Here is a 16,854-nt window from a genome sequence, read left to right on the forward strand (position 1 = left end):
ACAGTGCGTTTCAGGAAGGGAGCCCTGCTTCCCAAGCCTGTTGGGATGATAATCCCAGTATTGTACTCCCAGGTCAGATCCAAACAGCTTCAACTGAAATGGCACATTGGGAACAGCAGATTGTCTCTGCTGGTGGCACCAGTCCAAGCTGATAACAGGGCCCAACTTCGTTCATTGCCACAGGTGCTGAATTCTCTCTTTTGCATCCAGATAACTCAAGGCTACTATTCCACTGAGCCTTACATCTCGTTGGTGTGTGACAAGTGGATCTGCCTGTACGCTAAAGCCATGAGGGATTTCTTACGGCGTGGGAGCTGCACACACCACCAGGGATGCAGCAGTATTCATCTAACGCAGACATTTTTCTGTGGGCCCAGTACAAACCCTGTGACTACAGAAAATGCTGCTTTTCAAAGCCATTCCAACTGTGACTTCTTTCTGAAGTGAAACCCGGGGTTTGTGATGCCCGTTAGCCAGTCTAAGCCCGGCAGTGAAGATGAGCTCAACCCAGTGCAGCAGTCGGTATTGCTCCAGTGCTGGAATACGAGCCGATTCCCGGAGCTTCCTCATCCCTTGGGCCTCGCTGCCTGCGGGCAGTCTGTTTTTTCAGGCTATTCTCCTGGGAACAAGGCCACTGTTCCCTCTGAAACCCTGAACTGTAGTATTTTGTGGCTGTGGGTTTGCTCAGAGTTGACATTTACATGGGAACGCGAACAAGATCCGTTCAGGAGCTTCTCAATTACAGCCACACAGATAAAAAGTTTCTGCTCCTCAAAAGGAAGAGTCTTCTATGCGGGGAACTAAGAGGGGTTTATCTGAAACCTTAATTCAGAGAGCACAGCTTGATGACTGTCATAGCAGAATTGGAAGCAATTAGGCATTTGAAAGCACAATTGACTACAAAGTTTGACTGTATATTCCATAGCAGGTTGTCTTTCCTCACTATTAAAAAGCTCTAAGCATTCCCTGTAATAGGTATAACCATGGCTTTATTTGATTTAAACGTTGGAGAACCCGACCCAAGATGAAGTTCAAGAATAAATCCTACAGTCCGAGCGATTCCCCAAGGACACGTATTTACCTCTGTACCTTTGCACAGACAAGGTATGTGGCTGACTGACCCAGTAAATGAGAACATGGTGTAATGGAAAAAACACAGCTGTGTTTATTCCAACAACTTGTCTCCTGGTGCACCAACCTCTGCCTCAATAAGCAACTGTGTGTGTTTCGGTGGCTGTGCTTTCCAGGCCTTCAGCAGGTCTGGAAATACCACAAGCAAATAGACAGAGTGCTTCTAGCTCAGGTTCAGAGATGTGTCTTAGTCTGGGGAGGAAAAACAGCATCTGCCTCTTCTACTCTAGCTTCGCGGTGAGCTTAAGGCAAAGAAAGTATTTGCGGGTGTATAAACCTGCTCCTCTTCCCACGCCTGTGGCTGCCTGAAAGAGGGAAGTAGTGACAATTCTCGCCCTCTCAAACAGCAGGACCACTGTTCTCACTCAAACAGGACCACTGCTTCTCTCCCACGATTCTGAATGTGCAGGTCATTTTCATGTGTGAAGGAATCTAGATTATGAAATCTAAACAGAAGTACGGACTGTGATTAATATATACAAGGAAATTAAATTGCAAATAAGCCTGAACACTCATCTGTCCATTGAGCAACCAGACTAATAAGGGTTAATAAAAGCCAAAGATTAGACTTGCAAATTCAGCCTCTATGTAACCAACCAGTTTTTCCAGGAAAAGAATTGAAGTTGTTGTGAAGGTGACTTGCAAAATATGTCTAAATCTAATAAATATGCATGGATACAGTGCTACTGACCGTAAAAGGATATGAGGTGACAGAAGGAAATCCAGGATCAAGTTTAAAAAGAAAAAAATCTAACATCTAATTTAAACTAGGCTGGATGCCAGCTCTCCCCAAGACTGAAGCCTGACTCCTTATTCACCATGACATGGTTTCCACTGTAATCTTCCCTGGTTTTTTGTTCCATTTCTCCTGTAACAAGAAATCCTGACTTCTGTTCTTTGCCTGCTTACAGATTTAATATTCATGAATACTCTCATCCTTCAAAAAGACTTTAGCAAAGGCAAATAGGAACCAGGGCTTGGTAGATGATAAATCTCAGCCTGCAGCACTGCAATGTTTGATGATCCCTGTAGCCTAAAATCCCAGTTTATCTGCAGTCCTTCATAGTCTGTCCAAGTGATGCTCTGTCACAAAACCTTTATCTTTCATGAAAACTGCTGAATGGAAAGGCACCTTCCGACCTGTCCAAGTAGAATATATAATTACACAAAAGCAGCTGACCACTATCTTATCTTTCAACCTCAGCTGCTTTTCTGGCCAAATGTGAGAAATCAATTATATGCAGATATGGATCAAAGTACGCAAAAGCAGACCAGATGTTTAATATAGACACTCCTCTCCAACATCCCCAGAACCCAAACCTACCTACATAGGGAGAAGTGGTATTTTAAATATGTGTTGTACTTGAACACAAATGAGTTATGTTCATTCGTGCATTTTGTGAGGACTTTGTTCTGCGTTACGCGGCTTCTAACTTTAATACAGATTACTGTTGACTAATTCAAATAATCCATTCCTTGATGTCTAGAGCAGTGAACTCCCATCAACCCCATGCAGTATAAACAAAAATTAGATAGTTACAGAAAAGCTCCTTAGAAGTTCAGTGTAAACCATCTTTCCTGACAGCACGTTGACAATACAATTATTATCATACTGTAGTGCCCTTCACCAGAGACACTCACCCAGAGTACCTCTACTCACATTACTCAGTGTGAACTTTTCCTCTCCGCGCTCAGCCTGGGACTGAGTAGTTATTATCACACCTCTTTTTAAGCAAAAGGCACTTTGGTCAAGGGAAGCGGAGAACTCCACTCAGGATCACACAGAAAGGCAGTGGTAAAACTAGATTTACAACATGAAGCCGAGTCAGACTCTTCTAAACCACACTCCCCCCCCCCCCACCAATTATTTAGCTATGCTATGAAGTTAAAATCACTAACGTTCTTGGGAAGAAAGGGCTTCTTTTAATCCCTCAACTAATTCCTCTATTTGTGTGTATACATACATGTGTGTACGTTTGCATGTGCAGATTTACAGTCTGGTTTCACACAAGGGTGTAACACTGTCTTTTTGATGGGCATGTGCAAATACGGTATATGATATCGTGTTGGCACGGCAACTATCTACTGGTTTTAAGTGACAAGGTCAGGCTGTAGTGGTCGTGCATAACCCATGTCACTGCCAATGGGTACGGCTGCTTACTCACCTGTGCTTCCAGCTTAGCACCCCACACAAGGAGGAGCTCAGCACATACTGCAGCAACAGGCAGGTGCGCTGATGTAGATGAGTGGACACATGCCTGTATCGCTAATCACCTTCTCCCCACCCTAAGCAAGCTCAGCTCAGCTTCCTGCTGCACAAACACCTCGCTCTTACCTGCCTCTGAATACCCTCCATTTGCATCATGGCTGTACCATAGCTTTGCACTAAGCAGCCAGAAGGCCAGGAAGCCACCTTCTATCAGCATCACGTTGTTGGTCTTTACTACCCGTGGATAATAATGACAGAAGGGACTTTCTCGGGGGTGAGAGGACTGGAGAGCTGAGTTTAGTTACGGGACAAAAGAACAAACATATAGCTATCATGTCATTGTTCAGTTCTGCCAGGAAATAGCAGGTCACTTTCTAAACGTAACATCATTACATTTTAATAGCATTACATCAGAGATTGATTCAGTTCACTACTTTTTTTTTTTTTCCCACTTAGATCAAAAATGTCAAATACAAAGGACAATGACCACATGGCCATTCCCTACTCTGTTCCTTTGGCTCATGGGCTCGTTCTGGTTCTCTCTCTGGTGTTACAAACATGGAAATAAACACGCCCACGATCCCTTAGCTACAAAACATGCATACAACTTAAGCTATGTTAACACAATTAATTATTTCCAGGCATAATTGTCTTTATCAGCTATGGTAACATCAGTAGTAATTGGAGAGCTACTGCTCCAAAGTGTTACCACAGAGTGCCTAGTAAAGTGTTGGTGACTTAATAGACGTAAATCAGAAAAACAAAATTTAGCTAATTTTTTTAATTGATGCAGAGATTTTGCTACATTTCAGAAGTATTTAAATTCACCATCCAATATATCTTTGATAGATCATTTCTTGACCTTCACTCCTGAAGAAGAAAATGCTTAGGGCAGACAAAGAGACCCAGCACCAAAGCTTGGCAAGATACAATTTTCAGCTATTTTTAACCTCAGTAGGTATTCAGCCTAGGCTTGAGAACAATAATGCAGTCACTCTTTTGAGATTTACTGTAGCCAATTCCCAACCTGCTAAGGAAGTGCAAATTAAAGAAGTCTACTGATTTTCCTTCCTAATTTACAGCTGTGCAGTTACAAACAACAGGCGAACAAGAGGCAGGAGCATTGTAACCGGCTGTCTCGGGCGTTGCTGTGAAGGCCTGGAGCTCCGGCCGGGCACGGGACAGTCAGCTTGCTGTGCTGACCCGAGGCCTGCAGCCCAACTGTTAGGTGATACCGCCATCCCGGCGAGGCCTCCGACCCCTCGGTCGCTCCAGCAGCCGCCATCCCTCGGGACGCCGAAGGCCTCGAGCACCGGCCGCCATCACATGAGGGGAACAGACGCAGCACGCTCTGTGAGGGGCCCCACGGGCCGACCCCGAGACCCGGAGGCTTTAGGAAAAGGCGGGAGCCTACCCCGGGTCAGGCACCGCCACCCCGGAGCCTCCCGCTCGCCCCTCGCTCCCCTCAGGCCACCCCGGCCTCACCCCCCGGCAGCCGCCCTTCGGGCACCCCCCTCCCCTCAGGCACAGGGACGTTCCCCCCCTCCCCCAGCATTCAGCCCCCTTTGGTACCGTCCGCCCCAGCGCCCCCCACCGCCCAGCGCCTTTGGTACGCCCCGCCCCGCGCGCTGCCGCCCCGCCCCTCCCAGCAGGGGGCGCCGAGGGCGGTGCCCACCCCGCGCCGGGGCGACACCGCCGCAGCACTTCCGGTTGGCGGCGGCGGCGGGAGCGGGAGCGGGGCCGGGGCCGGGGCCGGGGCCGGGGGGGAACCGGGTCGGAACCGGGTCGGAACCGGGTCGGGTGGCGCCGGGATGGCGCTGGACGTGCGGCGCCTGGAGGCGCTGAGCCTGCAGGAGCTCAGCGCGCTGCTGGACGACGAGGAGCAGCTACAGGACATGGCCCGCGAGATGGAAGAGGTGAGGGGCGCCCGCGCAGCCCCGGGCCGTGGCCTCCCCTCGGGCCGTTCCCCCCCCCCATCCTGCCTCAGCCCGCCGGAGCGCTGCCCGCGGGGCCCCGCGGCTCGGGGGCTCGCTGTCCCGCCGCCTCCATTATCAATTGCTATTTGGGGGGTGTTAATGACCTCCTCCTCTTCCCCTCTCACCCCCGCGCAGGTGACTCCCTCGGCCCGGCCCTGCTCGGCGGTCATGGCTCCGCCATGAAGTGGCCGGTAAATAAGAAGCCCCCGGTGCTGCGGGAAGCGCTCCCTGCCCCTCTCCCTCCCCCTGTCCCTCCCGGCCTTTTGTTTGCTGGCCCTCGGTAACCGGGGGGGGGGGGGGGGGACGACGACTGTGCCCGGGCGCTTCTCCCGAGGTGCCGGAGGAGGGGGGCTGAGGGCCGGCCCGGCTGAAAATGCTCGGTTTGTACTAAATTAGGAGACACTGATGGACCGGAGGTGGGATCAGTTTTTCCGTTAATGCAGCCCTTGTTTCGTGCCTTGGCCGTGATGAAGGATTTTGTCAGGGTGAAGTCGGTCCTATTTGCGGTCTCGATCTCAGCGCAACTTTAATTCAAAACAATATGAAAGAGATTTCTGTGTGCCCCGGGTTGGTATGCTGGGCGCGGTGAAGGCTGTCAGGCTTTCTGGTGCTTTTTTTTTGCCTATTTGAAATGTCTTTGTCAATGTATCGGACTCTAAGCCATGCTTTTGGATCTATCCTCATTAAAATAGAATCGAATCCTGTTTTCTTCCTGCTGCTGTGGTTGTCTTGTGCTGGTTTTTCTATATGCCAGTAGACTCTGTATATTACAGTTCTGATATGAAACTGTTCCAGGTTTATTTGACCACAGATGCTTCTAAAAGACTGTGTAGTCAGCTAACAACAAATAAAATTAAACCATTTATACAAAAATTTTAAAAGAAAGAAATGTGCTGTATTTCTCTAGGTCTTCATGTTGTTTGTGGTTTGTTTTTTGTTTTTGTTTTTTTTAAATTACAGGACAAAAGCCCCAGGGGGGAAAAAAGTGGCAATATATTCTTGAGAAACTAGCTTAGTTTACTAAGTAAAATCAATTATGATTGCTTTCCCTCAAACTAAGATTCCTGCCCTTTTGGTACGTCTGAGGAGATTGTTCTGGATCACCTCAAAACAAATTGTCAAAGTATTAGAGACAAAGAGGCCCACTGAAGGTTGAGGCCGAGATAATAAGGAGTCCTAGGGAATTTACTTACTGCAGTACACAACAATTTGTATTTTGAACTTTGTCTAAATAGATTGGTGAGAGCGGGGTAGGCTTAATAGCTTTTCGTATGAGCTTATACGTTGAGAACTTAAACTGCTGAAGAAACAGGTAATTGCTGTGATAAGTAGAATGTGCAGATATCTTAGAGGCACCATGGTTTACTGGCGGGCAGGAGTACCCTCCTATATCAAAACCAAATATTTAAGGAAAGTCAATGGGCTATAACGGGCTTAACTTTGTAAAGATATAAATGGATGCAGTATTGCTGATTTCAGCGTGACCTCTGTCGTGGTACCTCAACAGAAGGCCTGGCTCAGTGGGCTCTTTTTTTATTATTTGTCAATACACACTTAAGACTGTAGGTCAGAAGTGACCAAAAACCTCATGACCGTAGTAGAAAAGATCCTCTCACTGCATGACTCGACCGTATTCTCCATTTGACCCTCCGGTTTTCCTCTTTCATTGGCAACAGAAGGTTTTTAAATTGTAGAGTAAAGTTCTCTGGGCCTGAGGGAATATTTTGTGGTGTTTGGAAAGTGTGGCTAGGTTTGAAGGTATTCAAGCTGTGTGGAAATACAGCTATGCTGCTGTCTGGTATAATCCTCTTTTATTGCGCGCGGAGGCTTTTACTAGGGTCTGTTCAACTAGAAATGCATTTACCCACCTTGGAAGGAATTGGCCACGCTTGAACGCTTCCTCCTCATTCTGATTTTGTTTCCACTGAATTGTTAACTGATTGAGTTTGTGCTACCGGGCCCTGATTTTTCACTGTGCAGTATGTGGCAGGAAGAGGGAGAGAGGGAAATCCTGAACGTTAAGGAGGAACCATAGTGACTTCACTGCTACTTGTGTAGGTATTCGGTTGTCAGTCCACATATATCTAGGTTGTAGGGTTATTCCAAAGTCCTTAGACTCGTAATTTCATTGTGGCATGCCAATTAAATCATGATTCCTGAGTCACTTCTCTGAGGTCGCTTGTATTTTCAGTGGCAAAGTTGGCTAAAGCTGATTATTCCATACTTGAAAAAACCTTTGTTCTCCTTGTTGCGAGGGAAACCCAGCTCAAAACCCAATGTTTTGTTCACAAAGAGGAGGATTTGGAAAACCACTTGGCTTTCTTGCTAATAGCTAAAAATAGGCACCTTCCAGCCCTAAAGGGAATGTATTCCTGTGCAGCATTTGAGCAGAATTTGTATATGTCATTGTGTGTGTGTGTGTATATACATATCTATCTCTGTGTGTGCTCACGCGCACATTCGTATTTCGCTGGGGTAATGTGCATATACAGTGTCCTTCACAGTGTATCCCCAGGTGTGTGAAAATGCGGCGTCAAAGAGCTAAGCTGCTTTTTCTATGTGTAAGGTTGTTTTTGAAGCCTCTGGGCTTTTAGTGCTTGAACAACGAACATCTTGTCTGATAGAAAGAGGAAGGAAGCCAGTTGTCTGGTACTCCTAGTCTTTTAAAATTGAGGAGTGTTTTTTTTTATAATCCTTTGAGGTTAATATCTGTAGTACATCTACACTAGTCATCTTCATGAAATAAAAGTATATTGTTTATAAAAGTCAATCTCGGTGTGATAACTCTAAACAGCATAGATGAGAGAATTTGTGACCTGACACTGTTGGTAGCTCGATGATTATTTTTTTTTTCTGAAAAAAAGAGTTTTCTTTTTATCTACTAGAGCATCACTTTAGTAACAGTGCAGTGTTGTGTCACTGACCACTAAGGTTCTACTGCCAAAAATTATTTGCTGTTCAAGACCTTAATTATATGAAATCAAGAAGTCAGAAATGTATTGCCTTCCTCATGTTCCAGGATTTCAGAGTACACTGGCAAGCACAGAAGGGGTTTTTGAGCGTAGCCCTTTTCTCAAAAGCCTATTGAAAAGATGGGGCAGTGTGGAAAGTCCAAGTTAAAATCATGTGAATGCATGCCCAGATTTCTTGGATTCCCACTCCTGTCCTAAAACCACGTTGTGTAAGTGGTTATGTTCTTGTTTGCCAAACCTGAAATTTAGTTACCAAGTTAGAAATTAGACTTGGTGACAACTGTAGATTTTTCTCTCCCAGCTGAGCATCAAATGAGTAACGTGCCTGTGTCTGATGAGTGCAAATTGCAGTTCTGTGTGCCTCTTTCCTCTGGCATTAGTGTTTAGGAATTGCAAGTTACCTTTTAACCTTTATTTTGTCATTTTTAAAGCTAGTACTTACATAATCAGTATACCTAAATTTAGCAAATCTAATTACTCTGGGCTATGTATTAATATTTATTACTGAACAGATGTTGTTAGAGAATGTTATCATTCACCAGTACTTGATGAAAAGCACTCTTAGGTCGTCTTCTGTAAAAGAAGTCTCTCTTCTCCTACTCTGCACCTGTCAGCTCCTGTTTCGGGGGTTAATTTGACACTCCAAATGTGCATCGTTATACTTCCGCAATGTGACTGCATATTTTATTCCCGATTTACAAGTGTGTGTAAGTGAAAGAGAGAATGTGGGAATGCTAAAGGCTACAGCAAGACCAGAGAAACCTAAAACTGACTTGGATGTATGCTATGTATAAAGCAAATAAATGGTACCACTTAAAACTTCTTTTTATTTATAGCTCCTTAAGAGACTTTTTCTTGAAAGTACCAAAAGACTACTCGCCATGGTGCTTGCCAAAGCAAGCTTGTAATTATAGCAGCACTTGATGGACTTTGTGGGTAGTTGGGATTTCAGTCGCTCAGACTGCATCTCAGGAGGCATCTGGTCTGGAATTGTTCTTCTGGGAATGTGAACAGGAGCAATGCTTCTCTGAGGCATTTTGCACAAAAAATTCTTGCTGCAAACCGTTATTTTGGAGTAAATGATAAACAGTAAAAATGTTGCTAAGCTAGTACTAGCTTCGGTTTTAATTTTATCCAGCATTTTTCTTCCTGTTTCAAAAGTGGGATGAAATGAAGCTGCAGTTAATGAATCTCAATTCCCAAAGCAGTTGGTGCTGCCTGTTCTTGGGAGTGCTTGTTAAATAAAACCTTGAGTAAAATTATTCAAATTATGTCTGTTAAAGAAATTCCCTTTTTAAGCATCTTACATTTTGAAGTGCTGCATAAATCATGATTTTTGTCTTTAATAACCTCTGTGGGTCCATGGCTTTATTTTCTTGCAGTGCGCACAATTTGGTTTGAGTGGTCTACTCAGTGGTGAGCAATCCTTCGGCCATTAAAATCCTTTTATAAGCAGCTCAATATTGTTGCCCTATTTGTCCCGTTCAGAATTCATAGAGAGATTTTAGCAGTTAAAAAAAAAAAAAGCATATGTTCTGTTTAATATTGTCCTGTCTCAATACGTCTCGTGATTCTGACTGGTATTTCTCATCTGTTTTCAGATTAGTGTTTCCTGCCTGTTGAAGTGCTCATGATCTCAATAGTCATGTTAGCAATTCTGCTAGAGTTGTCTGCTGTTTGCTTATTTCTCTTAATAACTTTTATCATTGCACTTCCAGTAGGCAGGTGAACATCTGATGCAGTAGCAGTTCCTTACTAATACAGATTTTTTTTTTTTTTTGTCGCACCACACATCTGACAACAAAATAACTTCTACTGGATTTATTCCTTGCTTGGCTATTGTCTTGAGCTTGTGGAAAGCTGTGAATGGATGTTCAAAGTGTGCTTTGTACTGCATTGATAATCTTAATAGGCTGGTCATGCTGTACCATATCTTTGACCCTTGGATGATTTTGCAACTGTTTTTCGTTTGTTTTAAATTAGTCAATGTTTTTTGAAAGTGTTTCTATAGGGTTTTTTAGGGCAACTTCACATTGTTTGCTTTTCTAATTCCTTGAATTAACTTCTAAATGCAGTGGAACAGTTGCAGAAAAGTTTATTATGCGGACCTTAACATCAGTGCCAGAGATTATTCTGGTTTGTCAAATTGTGACTGTATTCAAGTTGCATTGCTTCGGGATTGTATTTGTTCTGTTTGTTGTGAAATAGAATTTACTCATTCCACAGACTTCAAACTTTTTTCAGTGATGTGAAGCATTTAAATGTCCTGAACAGGTGGAACAGTCTTCATCAGCTCCTCCTGAAGTTTCATTAAATATCATTCCTAAGTTTACCTTGTATTTGAGGAACTGGTTCTTCTCATGGTTTTGAGTACGATTCAATTTGAGTTTCTCATCTCTTCAACTGTCCATTTTTTAAAGAAATTTGACATAGACTAATGCTGGAAATGAAGACTTCGAGTGACACTTGAATTGATCATTAAATGTCAATCATGTTTTTTGTTCAACTTCTGCAGAAAAACTGTGCCCTTCTTAGAAGGGCTATAATATGGAAAAAAGTTGAGTCATTAAGTCTTGGGTAATTTCAAGCACTATAACTTTAAGTGCAATTACAAATACCTTAACTTTTTTTGGTTTTATACCAGGTATTTTTAAGACTTTCGCTTAAGTTTAGACTAGTCCATAATTGCTAGGTATCAGGTGCCAAGGACAGCAAAGGATGTCACTCTGCATTAGATACAGATCATAATATTGAGTTTTCCTCTTATTTTTACAAGTCAGGTAGATCATGTCATGCTGACATTTATTCATTTTTACATATTTGAAATTACTTAAGTTTTTTAGAAAGGCATTGTAGAAAGCTAGGCATTTGCCGCCTCCTTCCCCTCCCTAGTCCTGTTGAGAGACATTAGGATACTCGAGGCAGGAGAGTTATTTAAAAGTACTGTTTAAAAACACCACAAAAGCCTCATCTGGCTTCAGGAAGCTTTTTCTGTTATTCTGTCTGTTTACCTGGAGCTCTTCCTTTTTGTGTTTATTATATATGATTTCAGTAAAAGGTTCCCGTTCCTGGGATTTGTGTTCTTGAAAGGTTTGTAGGTGTGTGTCCACTGGTTTTTTTCTCTCTAGAGGAAACGTACGTGTTCTTCATGTTGAAGAAAGATCAAAGTTCACTCATAAAACTGGTCTTCCCAGACTGACTGCGGAACTGGTTTCAAATGAGAATATCAGCAGTGAAAATACAATCACCAGATCAAATTGAAGTCACTTGAAGGAAGTAGTTTGCTCATTAAAATGGTGAAAGACGAGAGGCATCAGAAACCATGAATCTTTTTGCACGCAATCTTCTTTGGCTGGCAGTTCAGAAGACAGCTAGTTAACAAAAGTTGTGGTGGTGGCAGGTGATTTGGTAAGAAGCTGGATGCCGGTAATTAAGCTGTTAAATAGCGTGTATTTCAGTTCCCTTCATAATTGTTAGGAAAAAAAAATGTAAAATAGGGGGACTTAGGCTTTCTGAAAGTGTCAGTCTAACAGTGTTGGATCGTATGAGAAGTGAAAGCAGTCAGTTCAATTTAAATTGTTTTGCATTGGATTCAAAAGTGAGAAGAGAGGATTTTCTTTTTATTCTTGGAAAAGATTCAAATTGAACACAAGCATAGGGCTGGAAGCTTGTTTAGGCTTGATGTAAAAACTTGAGAAGACAAAACAGTATCACAAGTACAGTTTCTCCGATTTTCACAATTTGGAATAGAATTTTATTTTGATTGATGTAGACTTTGGGGCTCAGCCTTATCCCTGACTTTTTTTTTTAAGTGGTTTAGCAAGAACAGGGTGAAAGAGGGTAAAACTTTGATATTTGAAGAGCAATATCTGGGGCCAAAGATGTGCTTGAGTAATATTGAGCCAGTTTTGAATTTAGAAAATTAAAGCGGTATATAAATATTTCAGAAGGAAGTAACTGCTTTTGAAGACACTGTTGCTACACTTGGAAAATATTTTCACCTGATGCACTTAGCCACGGGCTCAGACTGCCAAGAACACCTAATTCTGATCCCGTCCTTTTCTGGGGCTTTTATATAGCTCATTTGGGTTTCCTCTTTTCCTGTTTCTGAGGTGTGGCTCTCCTGTATCCACCCATGAGTGTGGACGGAAGAAAGCTCTGTATTCTTCGTGTTTGCACTGAATTCAGTGCAACAGCCTGTAAATAAGATCTGTTATGGCTAAACAGGGATGGGCTAGAAGGGGCATATTAATGTAGGCGGTCACAAAAAGCGTACCAAACATTTCGCTGATTTTGAAGGCAGCTTAATAGAATCGGTCAGTTGTGCTATGGGAAAACTGTCCCACTTGTTGATTCAGACTGAAAATCTGAAATCAGATCCTTTGCTTTTTTTTTTTTCCTTTTGATGTCTGAATATTTTAATGAATCTAATGTGACAACCAGGGCAGACTTGCCCAAACACTCAGCTTTTCCAAAACTCATGAAGACTGTCATGATAAAATAGCATGCGTGTGTGTTTGAGCAAAGTCGGGATCTTGCCGAATCTTGGTTTTCTGCGAATTGTCATTTGTTCTCTCGGAACAATGTCTTCGGGCTAGGATATGTTAAGCAGAAGGATTAAACCGAAAAACAAGCTTCTGGCATTAATCCAGGATTGATTTAACATAGTTGGGGAAGATTATTCTGGAGAAGACACCATAATGATGCAGTCCTAGGGTTTTGCATTTTAATAAGATAAAGGATGATGTTCCTCTGCAGTCTTGTTGCATGCTACTGCTGGGATTCAGAGATTTTTTTTTTTTTTTAAGAGCAACTGTTGCTTTATCTGTCAATGTTCATTATGGGGAAATGGTAAGGGTGGGAATAAAGAAGCATCTACATTAAATAATGAGAAAAAGTTCATACAAAGCACCGTCAGGTAGCAGGGCATGAATGTAAAAATCTGACCTCATAAAGCTGTGGCAGAAAGCAGGTCAGACCTCACGTAAATTTGTGACAACAATTAAAAAAAAACTCGGGTGGCATAAACTGCATTCCTCTGCCACTTTGCAGAAATGTCTAAGTGAGTGCCCAGAGACTGGTTTCTGCACAGTAAACCACTGCCCTACGGCCGAGGTGAAGCCTGCCTCCGGCAGGCGGTTCAGCGCAGCCGGAACCTGGTTCCTGTTCTCGTTGGGCAAAAGCCAATCTGCCTGCGGGAGAGTCCAGGGGCGCCTCTGCCCCTGCTCAAAGGAGAGGGGCGTTCTAACTTAGCAGTCCCTGCCCACGACACAAACTCTTCAAGTAATTATCATTTCCAGCTTGGAGGAGGAAACCGTTTAATGAGCTGCATGTGGAAAAAAGTTGTGCAGGAAAGTGACTTCAGGTCAGTATTAATACCTGTTCAGAAAGGGATTCATTCATAGGTGCTCATGGCTGAAAGAAGAGATCCTTATTCTCGGGGCAATTCCTCTGAAGGTCTTTTCCCCCATGAGTTTCAACAGTCCCTTGTCGTTTTAGATTATTTCAACGCACTGTTTGCGGCATAGGCCTTCTTATTCCTTCTAGATAATATGTTAGTAAAATAGTATATCAGTAAAAATACAGTTTGTGAGAAAGGATTTTGTGTAGCAGAAAAAAGAGATGATGGGAAAAGAGCGCAATAGCTGGAGCTGACCCGTACCCACCAAAACAGTAGACATTCCCTCTGTTCCTAAAAAGTCCAAAAGTACGGTATTAGTTGCAGGTCCAGTACCATAGTACTAATTTTTACAGAGAGCTTACTTTTGTTGTGTTGTTTTTTTTTTTCCCCCCAGGCCCAAAATGTTCAACACAGCAAGGACATGACTCTTGCCAGCAACCGCAGTCTGGCAGAAGGCAATCTTTTGTACCAACCAAAGTTGGAGTCTTTGAAATCAAATTTGACTGAAAAATATCGAGAGCTGCAAGTTCTTTTTGAAGCATACCAGATAAAGAAAACAAAACTAGGTAACATTTTCTGGTGACGCTTATGATTTGCTGTTTTCTAAGTGAATGTAAATCTGTTGCACGTTTTTTGTTTGGTTTTTGGTGTCTCATTTTTAGCTGTGTGAATTAGGGTACAAAATGAAATGTCATTCTTGTGTAGTTCTGAAATAGATCCTGCTTCTAATGATTTATTAAGTATCTTTTACACCTAGTAACAGATAACTGGATTCTTTCTGTTACTGTGTGCTTACCTATCTATTGTTGACCTTCTCTAAATGATCAAATTAATTCACCTTGCTAAAAAGCAAATCATAATTTGAATTCTTGGTGATAAATCATAAATCAAATGGAATATTGCATTTAACTTTCTCATTTCATACTGAATTATGAAGTATTGTATGTCTGATACTGCACTTGCTGAAGTGCTTTATCTTTCAATATTATAAATATATCATTGTAATTAAATTTCAGCTTTTAGCACTCTGACAATATTCCTAACCTACTTAATATATTTTTTTACTGTAGATCATCCTGTCTAGAGCAATGGAGTACACTAGTTGTACATACGTATATGTTTATGCTTGCTGAGGCTGTATAGCTTCAGTTAGAAGTCACTTAGAGCCAGCTGTCATTTACCGTTCTTTTTGTGCCATTACAGACAGACAATCCAGTAATGCTTCACTGGAGACACTGCTCGCGCTGCTTCAGACAGAGGGGGCGAAGATTGAGGAAGACACAGAGGTAATGACAGTACACTTCAATTCTGCCACTTAAAACCATTACCAAAGGCTTTTAGTGCACATAGCTGCAGTGCAGCGTTGAACATGGAGTAGACTAAAGGCATATTGTTAAGAATATGGTCTGGTCTCTGCTTTGAACTTCAAAGAACAGCTGTTTGGTTTCAGCGAGATATTTTTTTTTATCTGAATAATTTCTTACTCTTAACATCTTTGAAGTTTAAGAGAGAAAACACTCTTTTTCAGGAAAGAAAGCCAGGCTCTTTTAGTTCATTGACATTGCCTTCAAACTCACAGCGTTTAAATGTGAATTTTTTTTTTAATGGTATTTGCCTGGTATATGTATTAATCCCTTGCAAATGTCAATTAGTAACCTAATGAAAAACTGAGCCTGCACTGTTTTTTCTCCAACATTTCCGCTGAAATATTCCATTAGGTTTTCAGTGTATCTGTCTAGGGGCTGGTATCACTGGCTGTGATACAAGTGCTTGAAGGGTGGTCTGTTTTCAGAATAATGGAAGTGTTTGGTTTTGTTTGCTGATTTGCCTGTAGGACACTTTCTATAACTATATTGGGGAAAAAGAAATCTGCTTATTGGCCTTGAGCTGTGATCACAAAAAGACATTCCCAGGACAATTTTGTGATTATATGTATGGTCACCTCTCTTAATTATTAAACATCATTTACTCAAAGCCACAAGTAAGCATGAGTATTAAACCTGGCTTAGCAATAATCTGCCTCTCTGTACTGAGGCTTGCAGAGTTCTCAGTGTTTCTGTTGGCGTTACAAGCAGTACTGAGCTGTAATTCAGCTTAGCTGGCAATCTGGAAAGCTGTTGAACTTGATTCATTCCCATCTCTGATGATCGGGGAACATTCAGAGCTGGGTTCAGATGTTCTTACTGCTGTTGCTTCAGTATAAATTTAAGCAAAGATGATATTTAACTCCCAGTGCTTCTGAGTAATGACTAATTCAAAATTCAGCTCAGAATTCTTAGCATGCCAGTCATCTTCCATATGTAAGCTGGAAAATCACAGGCAAAATTATGCTATTTTTAGGATATAAGACATTTAGATTCTCTTGCAGTATGTCGTTTTCTAACAGATTGTTCCATATTTCACAGAACATGGCAGAAAAATTTCTTGATGGTGAAATACCACTGGATTCCTTCATTGATGAGTACCAGAGCAAGCGTAAACTGGCTCACCTGCGACGTGTAAAAATCGAGAAGCTCCAGGAAATGGTGCTGAAGGGACAGAGACTTCTGCAGGTTCAGCCGCAGCCTCAGCCGAGAGCACCTGAGACAACACCAGCACCTCAAGATTCCTACACTTCGGATGCAAACACTCCTCCTTCAGTTGTGCCCCGACGAATACCACCCCCTCCGCCTTCTTCAGTCCCAGCAGGACGCTTTCCTACTCCGTTTACTGCAGCCATGAGTTCAGGACCAGCTCTTTCTTATCCAGGTGCTCCGTATCCTCCTCTCCCCCCACGACCAGGAGTTCAGTCTGCAAGTCAAACGCCACAGCCAGGATACCCATCTCAGTTTGTACCACAGTATCCTCCAGCTCTTCCCCAAAGACCACCTCGCCTTCCGCCGCATCCTGGCTTTATCCTCCAGTGAATATTTTGGTGCGCCTAAGTTATGTATTGGTGCTTATATTTCCCTTTTATCCCCATCAGAGACTTAACGTAGGCAATGGAAAGCCTCTGGTTTTTGCACAATGGAGTACAAAATCCGAGCTGTGGCACCGAGGTTTGCAATTGCGTTTGGTAAATGTGATTATTTTTTGTTTTCAAATATCAGTGACAACAAGGTTTTTCTAGGAAGGTGATAGGATCTAAATTTTGTAAATCCATCAAATTGTGAAACAACATGCAGT

At 42.7% G+C, this 16,854-nt stretch overlaps 1 protein-coding gene across 1 annotated transcript; it reads left to right on the plus strand.

The window, feature by feature from the left end:
- The first annotated feature begins 5,127 nt into the window (after positions 1-5,127).
- Positions 5,128-16,642, plus strand: VPS37B (VPS37B subunit of ESCRT-I). Its single transcript, XM_082491580.1, has 4 exons — positions 5,128-5,256; positions 14,084-14,255; positions 14,893-14,975; positions 16,095-16,642. Exons 1-4 carry the CDS (start codon positions 5,152-5,154, stop codon positions 16,593-16,595), a joined length of 861 nt encoding a protein of 286 aa, XP_082347706.1. The 5' UTR covers positions 5,128-5,151; the 3' UTR covers positions 16,596-16,642.
- The last annotated feature ends 212 nt before the right edge of the window (positions 16,643-16,854 follow it).

The sequence above is a fragment of the Vanellus vanellus genome (genome assembly GCF_965231255.1).
Source record: "Vanellus vanellus genome assembly, chromosome: 16".
NCBI classification, from domain to species: domain Eukaryota; kingdom Metazoa; phylum Chordata; class Aves; order Charadriiformes; family Charadriidae; genus Vanellus; species Vanellus vanellus.

What these genes read in the sequence shown, in the direction of transcription:
- VPS37B (XM_082491580.1), top strand. Translation starts at nt 5,152, where the DNA reads ATGGCGCTGGACGTGCGGCGCCTGGAGGCGCTGAGCCTGCAGGAGCTC. An exon ending in TGGCCCGCGAGATGGAAGAG is followed by an intron (nt 5,257 to 14,083) that starts GTGAGGGGCGCC and finishes TTTTCCCCCCAG; the next exon opens with GCCCAAAATGTTCAACACAG. An exon ending in GATAAAGAAAACAAAACTAG is followed by an intron (nt 14,256 to 14,892) that starts GTAACATTTTCT and finishes GTGCCATTACAG; the next exon opens with ACAGACAATCCAGTAATGCT.